Source organism: Vitis vinifera, chromosome 14, assembly GCF_030704535.1.
Source record: "Vitis vinifera cultivar Pinot Noir 40024 chromosome 14, ASM3070453v1".
Lineage (NCBI taxonomy): Eukaryota > Viridiplantae > Streptophyta > Magnoliopsida > Vitales > Vitaceae > Vitis > Vitis vinifera.
The window spans coordinates 3098237-3113146 of NC_081818.1; the positions used below are offsets into that span (position 1 = coordinate 3098237).

Sequence of the window (14910 nt, forward strand, 5' to 3'; positions counted from 1 at the left end):
GTAACAAATATTAAGTTTTACCGACATTGCAAAAAATTTGAACTTATTCTTTTAATAACAACTTCAAAATTTAAAATTTATATCGAAATCATTTTTTAAGTGACAACTTTTTATCATAATTTCATAAATTATTGTAAATTTATGTCAAATTATCATGGCTCATAAATATTTTACTAAAAAAAATTAAAAATCTAATTAAATATAAAGAAATAAAATTACTATAATATTCAAATAATAAAATTTTATGTCAAATTCGTCCTTCAACGGGAACCGCATCTTCAAAATGTGATTTCATATTATATTAAAATCGCGTTTGGAAATTGTAATTTCAAAATATTATTTAATAAAAGAAATTTAAAAGATAAAGTACGTGGAAAAAAATAATAATTTTTTTTTCCGAACTTGCAAATGACGTGGCATCACTGGGAAATTACCATATCCAATGAAGGGATAGTGAAGTCAATGCAGCCAAATACGTTCAAATCCCACGAGAAAACGCTCCAAAGCTTATAGCCGTTAGGACTAGCTCTCTCGATCCAACGGCTCACATTCATTTCAATTCAAACTTCAAAAATCTAATAAAAACCCTATGTGACCGTTCGAGATTCCACTGTTCTCTGCTTTTTCTCTTCATACAATTCTTCTTTCTCTCGCTTCTTCCAACCCGTCGATCTGCAAAACGTCGTCGTTTTTTTTTTTTTCGTTCGGGTCCGATCGCATTGCTCTCGGATCACATAGCGCAGGCCTTCTTCAACCTCTCAATAAGGTTTCTGCTTTTATATTTTTGTTTGTTTTGATTTTTCTTCTTTGATTCAGGAATGATTCAAGAAACATAAACCCTAGAAACTGTAATCTTTTGGGTTTTCTTGGATTTTTGAGTTCGAAACTATGTTTGGGTGTTCGAAATCTTGAGTTCTTGAGTTTTTTGTTCTTTCATTTGGTTGTTTTATGCACTGTTTGGATGCTAAGAAAGTGGGGGAGAAATGGGAGGAGCTTTTTTTTTTTTGTTTTTTTTTTTTTGTGGTTTCAAGAAATGAAGGAAAGGTCGACTTGAGTCAGTCAGGTTGTTGTGTTAGGTGCAGTTGAGTGGTGGGTTTTGCGTTCTTGGGTCTTAACTTTTAAGTGATGGTAATTTGAAATTTTAATTTGTTGTTTTTGAACTCCATTTTCTCTGTGACCAAACGAATGTAGCGGTTTTAGGGTTTGTTTTGGGGTTCTGTGATGTGCCTGTTGATGAAGGGTTTTGGGTGTTGCTTCAGGAAAAAACTGAACTCAATTCTGACAAGATGGATGAGAATGATGTTTCCACGGAAATCCAAGAGATTTCTTTGGATCAGGAGCAGAGACTTCCAGTTTCTCAGAAAATTGATGATTTAAGCACCAAGATTCAGGTACAATTTTGATAACTATAGCCTAGCCATGCTTTGTTTAGATGCTGAGAAAGCTCAAATAGGGAACCTAAAAGAAAATTTTGAACTTGTCAAAAGAAAAAAATGAACTACGCATTTCAAGTAAGCAGAACAGTTGAATTAGATTAACTCTAAGCGGAGGATTTTTGTTTTCTCAAGAGTAATGTGAAATTGAACATTAGGAAATTTTCTTGTCTTTTCCTGCCTTTTCTATGCAACCAATCAGAGCTTTGGATGTTTTGTCTCAAAAGAAAATCCATCCTCATTTACTTTTCATTGGCTTTGCATCTTCATTTGTCAGAATTTGAAGGGGGAGCACATAATTCTATGTAATGAAGTTAAGAGCATGAATACTGATTCCTTTCCTGGCCCCGAGGTTTCCAATGCTCTTCAGCTTCTCGGTTTGCCTTCTTCACTGACCAAATCTAATGTTGTATACCCTTCTTTTTTGGGGGGTCTGATTGATTGGTTTATTGTTTTCTTTGTTTGGTCTTTTAGGTATAGAACATGAAAATTTGAAGAAGAAATATACGGAAGACAGTCAGCTTCTGAAGAAGAAGTACCTAGAAGAATGCTTGGAACGGAAGCGGCTGTACAACGAAGTGATTGAACTCAAAGGCAACATCAGGGTCTTCTGCAGATGTAGACCCTTAAATCAGGATGAAATTGCAAATGGATCCACTTCTATAGTTGACTTTGACTCATCTCAAGAGAATGAGCTTCAAATCATTTGCTCTGATTCTTCGAAAAAGCAATTTAAGTTTGACCATGTGTTTAGGCCTGAGAGTGACCAAGGTAACCTCAAGAAACACATAATTGATTTTGGGTCTTGAATTCTTTACAAGTTTTTAATTCTGGGTTTGTTGAATATGCAGAGGCTGTTTTTGCACAAACTTCACCAATTGTGACTTCGGTGTTGGATGGGTACAATGTTTGTATATTTGCCTATGGACAGACTGGAACTGGAAAGACCTTTACAATGGAAGGAACTCCTGAACATAGGGGAGTCAACTACAGGACTTTGGAGGAGTTGTTTCGAATTTCAAAGCAGAGAAGCAACATAATGAACTATGAATTGTTTGTTAGCATGCTGGAGGTTTACAATGAGAAGATAAGGGACCTTTTGGTAGAAAACTCCAACCAGCCTGCTAAGAAGTAGGTCTTCTGAACTTAATTCTTTACTATAGCTGTATCATTTGAAGTTTGGTGTTAAAATCAAACATGCAACTTATAGTCTGTTTTGATGAGCAGTGGGAAAACCATATGGGTATATTTTACTACTGGAAAGGAAAATGAGAACCATGATCATAAGCAAGATAACTAGTGTCATGCTCATGGCAATTTTTTCAAGGGATAATTTAGTATTTAATGGGAGCTTTCATGTAGATTAGATGATAGAATTCACCTCTAAATTGCAGTTCTCGCTTCACAACTACACAGACATTAAAATGATGTTTGAATTTTGAAGCAAAAAAGATACTGCTAACAAAGAGAGAAAATTTATTTATTGGTGATTATTGTTTATTGATAAACACAAGTAGCTCTGGGTTGATTGTTAAATCTCCAACTGAGAATCTTTACATATGCTTGCTTTGCTTAAAAACCTAGAGAAGTTGAATTTCAGTTGAATCTTCCTATATTGATGGCCAAATTTCAATCGATTTTGGGCTTGGCATGTTAGGTTTTATTCCACTATTTCAAAACAGTTCCATTTGGGAAGTGGTGATGGCGGTTTTATTTCATTATCAACTCACAAAAATCGATTATTAAATTAAATTTAAGGTCAAATTTGATGCTAAATACATTATAATGATTTTTATTTGGTTTAATATGCCTTAAAATAGATCTAAATAGACTATGTTATGTGGATTAAGGTTGGAGATCAAACAAGCAGCTGAGGGAACCCAAGAAGTCCCAGGACTAGTTGAAGCTCGCGTTTATGGCACAAATGAAGTGTGGGAACTGCTTAAATCTGGAAGCCGAATTAGGTCTGTTGGATCGACTAATGCCAATGAGCTCAGCAGCCGCTCTCACTGGTAATTTTCTGCTCTCTGAATAATTTATTTACATAAACAAAATCAAGGCAGTTCATTAATTTTGCGGATCATAGTCTGTTTAAACTAGATTTGATATATGAGGTTGACCAAATATCCCATTTATTGTGGTAATGATCAAATAACTTGAGTGCAGCTTGTTGAGAGTGACTGTTAAGGGGGAGAATTTAGTGAATGGGGAGAAGACAAGAAGCCACCTCTGGCTAGTGGACTTGGCTGGAAGTGAGCGGGTGGGCAGGATTGAAGTTGAAGGTGAAAGGTTGAAGGAATCTCAATTTATAAATAAATCGCTCTCAGCACTTGGCGATGTCATCTCTGCCCTTGCTTCTAAAACAGCCCACATTCCTTACAGGCACATCTCTCTCCCTCTCTCTCTCCACCCCCCCTTCTCTATGTCTCTCTCTCTCATCTTTGTGTGAATCTATCTTTCATTTTATTTAACTAAATATGTTTTATTTCTTTCTCTCCAAATCCAGGAACTCCAAGCTCACTCATATGCTACAGAGCTCTCTAGGTGAGCTTCTCCTGTCTTTATATTTCAACATTTTATTTGATTGGGAGATGATCCCATATAGCTGGATTTCCTGCAAATTCTCTAGTTCTCCTGGTTACAATGTGCCCACTCCCCTGCACTTCGAGTAAGTGCAGTGGTGGTCATACTTTACTTTCTGCAACTTTGTATTCTGGGATTTGTAACTGCAGTAGTTTTTGAGGTTTAGCTGCAGATAATCCAAATCCAAATTTTGTGCTGCCATAAAGCAAAAGCTAAAATGTTCATATTTTTTTTCCTCAACTCAAAAAAATACTAATCAAAACTTAAAATACAGGAGGAGATTGCAAAACCCTAATGTTTGTCCAGATCAGCCCAAGTGCTGCAGATTTAGGAGAGACCCTTTGCTCACTGAACTTTGCCAGCAGAGTCCGGGGAATTGAGTGTGGTCCTGTTCGTAAACAAGCAGATCTCACCGAAATTTTCAAGTATAAGCAACTGGTATGTGAAAATAAGAATAAACTTTTCCAAAATAATTCTGTGCAGTTTCAAGCTGGGCTGAACTTCAGGTCTTATTTATGAACAGGCAGAAAAGCTAAAGCACGATGAGAAGGAAACCAAAAAATTGCAGGATAACTTGCAGTCACTGCAATTAAAACTTGCAGCCAGAGAACATATCTGCAGAAGTCTTCAAGAGAAGGTAACCACTCATTTTTCTCCTTCAAAAATGGCATCTGAAATGCAACAAAAGATTTCACAATCTTTCTAACAGATGCCTAAAGTTATGCTTTTCAAGTTTTATGCAAACACAAAATAAGTAGCCGACTTTTGTCGGTTTCTTATTAGTTTTCATGCCATTGAAACAGATAGTTGATTGTAATTTTTTCAACAGGTTCGAGACCTTGAAAATCAATTAGCAGAGGAAAGGAAAACCAGATTAAAACAGGAAACTAGGGCCATTGCTGCTGCTTGTCCAAAACCTCCTGCCTCATCATCTTTATTAAAACAACCACTGAAGACCATAGCAGAGAAAAAGCCACCTTTACCCTCAAAACCGAGGATGCCCTTGAGAAGAATCTCCAATTTCTTACCCCCACCATCTCCAATCCCACCCCACAAAACCATGAGTTCCTCTTCCATTCATCCAGCTTCAACAGATGACAAAGAAAACATGCTCAGAACAACAGCTGCAGCAACCAATACAAAATCCTTTTTGCAACCAAGACGGACCTCCTTTGCTGTCAGACTTCCTCCAACATCAACAGCTCAGGTTCTTCAGCCGAAGAGACGAGTCTCCATTGCAACATTCCGCCCTGAATCGAACTCACACATGACCACTCCCCTCAACACTCAATTAAAGAGTAGAGGTGCAGTCGGCAGGCAATCCTTTGTGAGGGACCCACATAGGATACGGCGTATATCAAGGATTTTCTCTCCATTGAGGAGGGCATCTGGTGCAACAGTTCAGGCAACACCAACTGCCATGAGAAGCAGTAGTAGATTCATGGGCCCATCGATGCAGGCAACACCAACTGCCATGAGGAGCAGTAGTAAATTCATGGGTAGTCCTCCTATGGAAGCAGGTTCATTGAGGTCAAAGCACCCAGCAGTAATTGCACTGCAAAGGAAACAGTTAGTGTGGAGTCCACTGACCATGAGGGGCGGCATGAGAAATTACAGAAGGTCATTAGTACCTTCTTGATCACCCACTGGGGTATGAATGAAGTCTCAGCCTGTATCATCAATTACACTAAAATGACAAACCCTTTCTCTCCCATCCATTTTTCAATTTTTTGTTCTTTTGGATTTTATTGCCATTGTATGCTTACTAAAATCAACAGTTCCTTGTTGAAATCTAGTCTCGGTTTCTTCGTTTCCCATAAACAAGTGTTTCTAACATTTGCGCTCTATCTTCATTCTATAATACATAGTTCCATTTATATTTTCTTATAAGAAGATTGGAAATAGCAGCCCCCTTGTGTTGCTTTCTTGATGCGAACCTTAATCGACACGCTTTGAGACCCAACAAACAATATTGGAATAATTGCCCAAGAAAGCTACAATACAAATTTTTGATGTTTATAAGTGAAACGCGAACCAAAAGTAATAAGTAATAGACCAAGACCCAATGATTACAATGGAATCACGAACCGAAGGTATAAAGTTTGAACGCCACAAGGAAGAATCCTTGATAAGTTTACAGAAGAACCAAAAGAAAAGCAAAGCCTCACATTTTCTGATTTTTTTATTCAATAAAAATTATCCCCTTTTCTGATTTTTTTTATTCAATAAAAATTATCCCAGTGTGTACTATTTATATGTCATGAAAAAAAACTTACTAAATATTAAAATCCTAAACTAAAAAAGATACTATATATTAAAATCCTAAATAAAGGTTGATTTGGTTTGAAATTAGCAGATCCAAAATAGGAAAATAGCTAAAAAACGTTTTAAATAATAAAAGCCTAAAATTAAGGTAGATTTGGTCTGGATTTAGAAGCTCTAGAATAGGAAATAATTGATATGAAGCTGGAAAGTCAATCAGTCATTAATCCATGCCATAAATCACGCCCAATCAAGTTAGATTAGCCCTCAATAGATTGGATTAAATTTATTACACATTCATCTTCCTTTGGGCCAAACTTGGAATGTCCTACGTCAGAATCAGCCCAAATATCTTGAATTAGCCCATTAAGTGCTTATTTGATCTTCTTAGATCTTGCTTTAGTAATAAGCCCAACTGGAACATGCAATGGATCCTTGAATGCTTGTTGATTCTCATCATTTCCCCTCCACACCTTACAATGCCAAAAATGGTGATATTTTAAATGCTAATCTACAACAAAGTGCTTTGGAAAGTGCTTTCAAAGGCACAAGGAAGAGTAGCAAAGTTGTCTTCTATGCTGCTAAAAGAGTCTTGATGAAACTATCTTTGATCCTACCCTTATTAAAGAACTTAAAAACGTCAATGTACATTATATGGGATTGTGGAATATAGCAAATCTTGATGGGTGTTCGTTTTCATGAACTTTGATGATAATTTTGGTCTCAGTTGTTTCATGAGACTGTGGAGCTTCTCTCTTGTGACAGTTTTCTTACCTTCTTGTTGGATCCCTTCATCAAGAATGGCTATGTGAATACCTCAATAGTCAATACACATATAGAGTACTGTGGTAGTCCCTAAGAATGCAGAGTGCCTAGCCATTTCTGGGGTTGAGTTGAGAAGCCTTCATCAGCTTCTCAATTCACATATAGATTTTGCACTTTCAGGTCACAATGTACAACCTGAATAGGACATAACAGCCCCCATGGAGATACATACTCCAAGCCATGAGCAATATCTATTGCTATTCCCATTCTTTCCCTCAATTTCAATTCACCAGCTCCTCCACCTGACCCCCCAGTATAATACTGATGTTGTTCCAAGTTCCAAGTTCCAAGTTCCCATTTCCCATTTCCCACAAACTCCAAAAAAAAAAATATACCTTTGAGTTCTCGTCTCTGGATTGATCCTACCATTCTGACAAGATTTGAATGTCCAATTCCAGAGGCTATTTGGAACTCCCTTTTGAAACCTCTGTAACCCTGGCTGCACTGTTCTTCTACAACCTTAACAGCTAAAACAGTTCCCCCCCCAAAATATTAGCCTCATCAGAGCTTTTGAGTAAAAGGTCAACTTCCACCATGGTTCAGGAAAAGCCATTAGAATTGGATCCAGTAGCTCCTGCACTTCTCCTTTTGAAGAAGAAGAAGAAGAAGAAGAAGAATCCAGTTAAGACAGCAGCAGAAACAAAGAGCAATAAAACAGTACCACAAATCTAGATTCATGAATCAGCTTTAAGTATCCAATTTCATCTAGTAGCTCTCCTGTTATTTCATTGTTTCAAAGATTCAAGTAATAGGTAAAATCTTTGGAAAAACTTCCATTCCTGCAAATAGACATGGCCCCAAGTGCAACTTCTGTAGATGTAACTACTCACAAAGTGTTTTTAAAAGAATAAAAACATTTTTTAAGCTAAAAACGTTTTTTAAAATCACAGCTAAGCAGACTCTAAATTTTATCATATATTTTAATAGTTTTGATAAAAAAATTTAATATGACCCGGAATTGGTAAGATAATATTTCTCAATCTAATGCATCAATGAATCTATCATAAAAAGACAAATACAAAAATTTCTTCCCTCGTATAATTAATTTCCCATTTTAACAATAAGATTTGAGGTCTTCGTAAGGGTAAGATTTTTCAAATTAATCTACATCTCGACCACACTATGCACGCCACGTGTCTGATGAGAGGATCATACGGCGGTGAATCAATGGCTATGGGCTCTCATCACTTGGGTCTCACTTCCCTCTAAAATTTTTTTTGAAAACTAGCCGTTTGGATGAGGCGAATGGTGGGATAGAATCTAACGTTTTGACTTTGACTTTCACTTCCAGTTTGGTTCTAGAGAAAGAGACAGAAAAAGAAAATGCAAATAATTTAGAGAGAGAAACTGCGTATTTTAGAGAGACAAAGTGATGAATGTTGTGTTGAGAGTTTGAGACCCACCATTTGTGAATTGTTTTCTCTGGGGAAAAAAGAAATGGTTGTAAGAACCCCGCCAAAGCAGAAGAAAATTGATGCCCCTCTCAACCCCATTCTTCTCAGAGAACCTGTAAAGAAGGTGGCTACTTCATGCCTTTTCCTAGGAACCTTTTTCCGTCTCTTCTGTTTGGTTGCTGAGAAAAACTGCAGAACAGGAAAGAAAAAAGTTCGTGGTTTTTGAATCTTTCGTTTTTGATGTTCAATGGTTGTACTGGGTTGGATGTTTCTATAATTTTGAGCATTTCTCATTAATGGGGTTTGAGCAACTGTCGTCTAGTGCACTGCCTTCTCTGGGGCTTTCTTGCCTTAATTTTCTCAGCAACCAAACGGAGATTTGCATTCAGATCTCTCTCTCCCCAACTTCTGGGTCTGTGGTTTTATGTTTTTTCTGGGTGAAATTCAGGTGGATCAATGCATGGCTCGATTACAAGATCTTCAGTACACAGTTGCAGGTGGAACAAAGGTCGTATCTGGGGAGACACTGAGCCCTCGGAGTACCAGAGTCTATCTCAGAACGAGTCTCAGATGCAAGCAAGAGTCTCTCAGGTATCTCTCACCACTTCTCTCAGTTTCTTCCCTTTTCCCTCCACTGTTTGGTTCCTGGGAAAATGAATATTATATTATATATCAGTTCATTTACCTACCTTTTCCTCTCAACCAAACAGAACCATACGTTCCACTATAAAATCAGTGCTTCTTGTTTATTTTTCTCAGTCAGTTTGTAACATTCAAATGAGGTTTTGGAGGACAATAGATGCTGCCCGGAAAAAATTGCCAACTAACTCGATGTCAATAGGCATGGGATTCTAAATTTTACTCCTCTAGTTTTCCACAATTTTCTCCTCAGCCAAACAGACCTTTTTTTTTCTCTTTTTTTTTTTTTTGGTCTAGAGTTCCTCCCATTTATACTTTGTGGATTAGTGATCAATTGTTTCATATGAATTAATAATAATAATAATAATATAATAGTAATTTTTCCAAACATTAGGTGACGTGGCATCCCAACGAGGTGACGTGGTATCCCAAATAGATGACGTGGCATCCAATTAGGCGACGTGGCATTCAATTAGGTGACGTGACCTCCTAATTTAGGTGACGTGGCATCCTATTTTAGGTGACGTGGCATCCTAATTTTAGGTGACGTGGCATCCTAATTTTAGGTGACGTGGCATCATAGTTTAGGTGACGTGGCATCCCCAATTTAGAAACAATATGAAATTACCGTATCCAATGAAAATTTTCCAAAAAAAGGCTCCTAAGTTTAGAGCCGTTGGCGCAATCTCTCCCGGTCCAACAGCCCACATTCATTTAATTCAAACTTATAAACCCTATGTGACCGTTGAGGAATCCACTGTCTTCTCTGTTTTTCCTCTTCATCAATTCCTTTCTCTCTTCCTCCAACTATTCGACCTGCAAAACGTCGTCGTTTTTTCCGATCGCATTGCTCTCAGATCACACGGCTTTGTTCAATTTCTGAATAAGGTTTCTGCTTTTATGTTTTTGTTTTTCTTTCTTTGATTTAAGAAGCATGAACCCTAGAAACGGTAATTGTTTTGGTCTTCTTGGATTTTTGAGTTCGAGAAGATGTTTGGGTGTCTGCAGTCTTGAGTTCTTGAGTAGTTTGTTCTTTCATTTGGTTGTTTTTTTGGGTGTCTGAGAATGTGGAGGTGACATCCGAGGAACTTATTTTTTTGGGTTCAAGAAGTTGAGAAAAGGTCGGTTTTAGTCAGTCAGGTGGTTGTGTTAGGTGCAGTTGAGTGGTTGTTTTTGTTTCATTGGGTCTTAACTCTGAAGTGATGGGAATTTGAAATTCTAGTTTGTCGTTTTTGTGGTTCTGTGATGTGTGTGTGTTGATCAAGGGTTTTGGATGTTGCTTCAGGAAAAAGTTGAACCAAATTGGGACAAGATGGATGAGAATGATGTTTCCATGGAAATCCAAGAAATTTCTTTGGATCATAACCAGAGACTTCCGGTTTCTCAGAAAATTGATGAGTTGAGCACCGAGACTCAGGTACGGTTTTGGTAATTATAGCCTAACCATAATCTTTAGATGCTGAGAAAGCTCAGGTTAGGGCGACCTAAGAGAAAATTTTGAATCTTATATTTTACATGATTTAGGTTTGTCAAAAAATATGAACAACACATTTTAAGTAAGCGGAGGATTAATGCAAAATTGAAGATTCAGAATTTTACTTATCTTTTCCTGCCTTTTCTTAGCAACCAATCAGAGCCTTGGACGTTTTGTCTTGTAAGAAAGTTCATCTTCATTTATTTGTCATCGACTTTGAATCTTCATGTGACAGAATTTGAAGGTGCACACAGTTTTATGTAATGAAGTGAAGAACATTGATGCAGATTCCATTCCTGGCCCTGAAGTTTATGATGCCCTTCTGTTTCTCGGTATGTCGTCTTCACTAACTACTACTGATATTCTATATTCTTCTTGTCCGGGTTTTGATTGGTTTGTTACTTGCTTTATTTGATTTTAGGTATTGAGTATGAAACTTTGAAGAAGAAATATTTGGAAGAGAGTGAGCTTCTGAAGAAGAAGTACCTTGAAGAGTGCTTGGAACGGAAGCGGCTGCACAATGAAGTTATTGAACTCAAAGGCAGCATCAGGGTCTTCTGCAGGTGTAGACCCTTAAATCAAGCTGAAATTGCTAATGGATCTACTTCTATAGTCGACTTTGACTCATCTCGAGAAAATGAGCTTCAAATCATTTGCTCTGATTCTTCAAAGAAGCAATTTAAGTTTGACCATGTGTTCAGGCCTGGGAGTGACCAAGGTAACCTGAACATTCTCATATTTGATTTTGTTACTCTGGAGTAATTAGTTAATGGGTCTTGCACTGTTTACAAGTTTTTAATTCTAGGTTTGTTAAATATGCAGAGGCTGTTTTTGCACAAACTTCAGCAATTGTGACTTCTGTGCTGGATGGGTACAATGTCTGTGTATTTGCCTATGGACAAACTGGAACTGGAAAGACCTTTACAATGGAAGGAACTCCTGAAAATAGGGGAGTCAACTACAGGACTCTGGAGGAGTTGTTCCGAATTTCAAGGGAGCGAAGCAACATAATAAATTATGAATTGTTTGTTAGCATGTTGGAGGTTTACAATGAGAAGATCAGAGACCTTTTGGTAGAAAAATCCAACCAGCCTCCTAAGAAGTAGGTCCCCTGAACTGAATTCTTTACTATAGCTGTACCATTTCAAGTATGGTATTCTGTCAAACATGCAACTTATACAAATATTCTGATTCTGATAACAAGTGGAAAAACCGAATGGTTTATTTTACCAATAGAAAAAATAAAAAATAATAAAAGAGAGAGAACCATGATCATAAGCAAGATTAAGTAGTGTCATGCTTATGGAAAAATTTTTGAAACAGAATTTATTTTCTATTGAGAGCTTACATGTAGATTGGATGATAGAATGCACTGTAGTTGTGTAGTTCTCACTTTGCAACTTGCACGAACATTACACTTTTTTCTGTGTAAAATGATCTTTGAATTTTGGACCAAAAAAAGATGCTGCAAACAAAGAGAAAATACTTTATTTATTGGTGATTATATTTATTAATAAACACAGCATCAGTAGCTCTGGATTAGTTGGCCTCTGTACATATCCTTGCTTCACTCAAACCCTAGAAAAGTTGAACTTCAATTGAATCACTCAAAACAAAGCATATTTAAAACAACTTGTTACCCACTGAAAATTCAATCAAATTTGGGCTTGGCTTGTTGGGTTTTGTTCTAGTGTTTCAATTAGTTGTGGTTTTCTTCAGTAACAAACAACAAAACTCAGTAATTGAATTAAGTTTGAGGTCATATTTGGTCCTAACCATTATGCATTGTTGAATGTTATCTTAAAATAGATCTAAATAGAATGTGTTATGTGGATCTAGGTTGGAGGTCAAACAAGCAGCAGAAGGAACCCAAGAAGTCCCAGGACTAGTTGAAGCCCGTGTTTATGGCACAGATGAAGTGTGGGGACTGCTTCAATCTGGAAGCCGAAATAGATCTGTTGGATCCACTAATGCTAATGAGCTCAGCAGCCGCTCTCACTGGTAATTTGCTGCTTCTGGTTGACAAATTAGATAATGTGTTATATTCATTTGTAAACATACATAACCAAAATCAAGGCAGTTCATTAATTTTGTGGTTCATAGTATGTTAAAACTATATTTGATGATATTATGAGGTTGGCCAAAATATCCCTTTTATATTGTGGTAATGATCAAATAATCTTGTGTGTGCAGCTTGTTGAGAGTGACTGTTAAGGGGGAGAATTTAGTGAATGGGGAGAGGACAAGTAGCCACCTCTGGCTAGTGGACTTGGCTGGAAGTGAGCGGGTGGGGAGGATTGAAGCTGAAGGTGAAAGGTTGAAGGAATCTCAATTTATAAACAAATCGCTCTCAGCACTAGGTGATGTTATCTCTGCCCTTGCATCTAAAACAGCCCACATTCCTTACAGGCACATCTCTCTCTCTCTCTCTCTCTCTCTCTCTCCCTCTCTCTCTCTCATTGTTGTGTGAATTTATTCTTCTTTTATTTTACTAAATATGTTTTATTTCATCTCTCCAAATCCAGGAACTCCAAGCTCACTCATATTCTACAAAGCTCTCTAGGTGAGTCTCCTGTCTTTGTATTTTAACATTTTATTTCATTTGGAAACAATCCTATATAGCTGGATTTCCTGTCCTGCAAATTCTCTAGCTCCTGATTACAATGTGCCACTCCACTGCACTTACTTGAAGTGCAGTGGTGGTCATTATGAACTACATGGGTGATTTGTTAATTGCCTTGAGCCATATTTTACTTTATGCATCTTGGTATGCTGGGATTTGTAACTGCAGCAAATTCCAAGGTTTAGCTGCAGGCAACCCAAGTCCAAATTTTTTGTAGCCATAAAGCATAAGTTAAATGGTATATTCCTTTTTCTCAAATAAAGAAAAACACTAACCAAAACTTCAAAAACAGGAGGGGATTGCAAAACCCTAATGTTTGTCCAGATCAGCCCAAGTGCTGCAGACTTAGGAGAGACCCTTTGCTCACTCAACTTTGCCAGCAGAGTCCGGGGAATTGGGTGTGGTCCTGTTCGTAAACAGGCTGATCTCACCGAGCTTTTCAAGTATAAGCAACTGGTATGTGAACGTTAAGAATAAAGCTTTTCCAAAACAATTCTTTCAGTTTCTGGTTGGCTGAACTTAGGTTTGATTTATAAACAGGCAGAAAAGCTAAAGCATGAAGAAAAGGAAACCAAAAAATTACAGGATGTCTGCAGAAGTCTTCAAGAGAAGGTAATTATCATCACTTAGTGTGTGCTTTTTGACATAGATCAAATAATTAAATAATATTAGACTGATTCTTTGACCTTTGGAGGAGGTTGATATTCTATCCAAATCACCTGAAGTGGCATCTGATTAGTTTTTGTCAGCTTTTGATTAGTCTTCATGCCAATGAAACAGATAGTTGATAGCAAATTTTTCTCAACAGGTTCGGGACCTTGAAAATCAATTAGCAGTGGAAAGGAAAACCAGATTAAAACAACCCCTGAAGACCATTGCAGAGAAGAAGCCGCCTTTGGGTCCTTCAAAGCTGAAGATGCCTCTGAAAGAAATCTCTAATTTCTTGCCCCCACCATCTCCAATCCCACCCCACAAAACCATGAGTTACTCTTCATCCTTCCTGCTTCAACAGATAACAAAGAAAACATGCTCAGACCATCAGCTGCAGCAACCAAAACAAAATCCCTTTTGCAACCAAGACGGACCATAGCGAAGAACAAGCCATCTTTGGGTCCTTCAAAACTGAGGATGATGCCTGTCAGAAGAATTTCCTATCTCTTGCCCCCACCATCTCCAATCCTTCCAGCTTCAACAGATGACAGAGTAAACATGCCCAGACCAACAGCTGCAGCAACCAACACAAAATCCTTTTTGCAACCAAGACGGACCTCCATTTCTCTCAGACTTCCTCAAACATCAACAGCACAGGTTCTTCAGCCCAAGAGACGGGTCTCAATTGAAACCCTTCTCCCTGAATTTAACTCACACATGATCACACCCCTTACCGCTGAACTAAAGAGTAGAGGTGCAATGGGCAGTCAGTCCTTCGTGAGGAACCCATATAGGATACAGCGTATATCAAGGATTTTCTCTCCACTGCCAGGGTCGAGGACAGCATCAGGTGCAACAGTGCAGGCAACACCAACTGCCATGAGGAGCTGTAGTAAATTCATGGAAGCAGGTTCATTGAGGCCAAAGCTTTCCTTCGTGAGGGACCCAAAAAAAATTCTGTACTATACCCCCTATTAAAGAACTTAAACAACATCAAAATTCTGTAATATCAATATAGAACATAAG

General features: G+C 37.7%; 3 protein-coding genes across 3 annotated transcripts; all 3 read left to right on the plus strand.

Annotated features, from left to right (window-relative positions):
• Positions 1-556: 556 nt before the first annotated feature.
• On the plus strand, positions 557-5863 carry LOC100257878 (kinesin-like protein KIN-14S). Its single transcript, XM_010661549.3, has 11 exons — positions 557-766; positions 1260-1391; positions 1711-1810; positions 1908-2204; positions 2285-2564; positions 3284-3445; positions 3600-3815; positions 3940-3977; positions 4291-4454; positions 4540-4653; positions 4846-5863. The coding sequence occupies exons 2-11, from the start codon at positions 1287-1289 to the stop codon at positions 5653-5655; spliced, it is 2286 nt and encodes a 761-aa protein (XP_010659851.1). The 5' UTR covers positions 557-766; positions 1260-1286; the 3' UTR covers positions 5656-5863.
• A 2559-nt stretch (positions 5864-8422) lies between these two features.
• On the plus strand, positions 8423-14324 carry LOC100252731 (kinesin-like protein KIN-14S). The gene is made up of 12 exons (XM_010661545.3): positions 8423-8621; positions 8946-9088; positions 10422-10553; positions 10846-10942; positions 11032-11328; positions 11433-11712; positions 12450-12611; positions 12804-13019; positions 13136-13173; positions 13526-13689; positions 13774-13845; positions 14042-14324. The coding sequence occupies exons 2-12, from the start codon at positions 8954-8956 to the stop codon at positions 14321-14323; spliced, it is 1875 nt and encodes a 624-aa protein (XP_010659847.1). The 5' UTR covers positions 8423-8621; positions 8946-8953; the 3' UTR covers position 14324.
• A 37-nt stretch (positions 14325-14361) lies between these two features.
• On the plus strand, positions 14362-14862 carry LOC132255032 (uncharacterized). The gene has a single exon (XM_059742526.1). It carries the CDS (start codon positions 14362-14364, stop codon positions 14860-14862), a length of 501 nt encoding a protein of 166 aa, XP_059598509.1.
• Positions 14863-14910: the final 48 nt, after the last annotated feature.

Bases quoted from the DNA above. Each gene is read 5' to 3' on its own strand.
- LOC100257878 (XM_010661549.3), top strand. From the start codon at position 1,287: ATGGATGAGAATGATGTTTCCACGGAAATCCAAGAGATTTCTTTGGAT. The intron at 3,446-3,599 runs GTAATTTTCTGC...ACTTGAGTGCAG, and splicing joins CTCAGCAGCCGCTCTCACTG to CTTGTTGAGAGTGACTGTTA. The intron at 3,816-3,939 runs GCACATCTCTCT...CTCCAAATCCAG, and splicing joins ACAGCCCACATTCCTTACAG to GAACTCCAAGCTCACTCATA.
- LOC100252731 (XM_010661545.3), top strand. From the start codon at position 8,954: ATGCATGGCTCGATTACAAGATCTTCAGTACACAGTTGCAGGTGGAAC. The intron at 10,554-10,845 runs GTACGGTTTTGG...TTCATGTGACAG, and splicing joins AGTTGAGCACCGAGACTCAG to AATTTGAAGGTGCACACAGT. The intron at 12,612-12,803 runs GTAATTTGCTGC...TTGTGTGTGCAG, and splicing joins CTCAGCAGCCGCTCTCACTG to CTTGTTGAGAGTGACTGTTA.
- LOC132255032 (XM_059742526.1), top strand. From the start codon at position 14,362: ATGATGCCTGTCAGAAGAATTTCCTATCTCTTGCCCCCACCATCTCCA.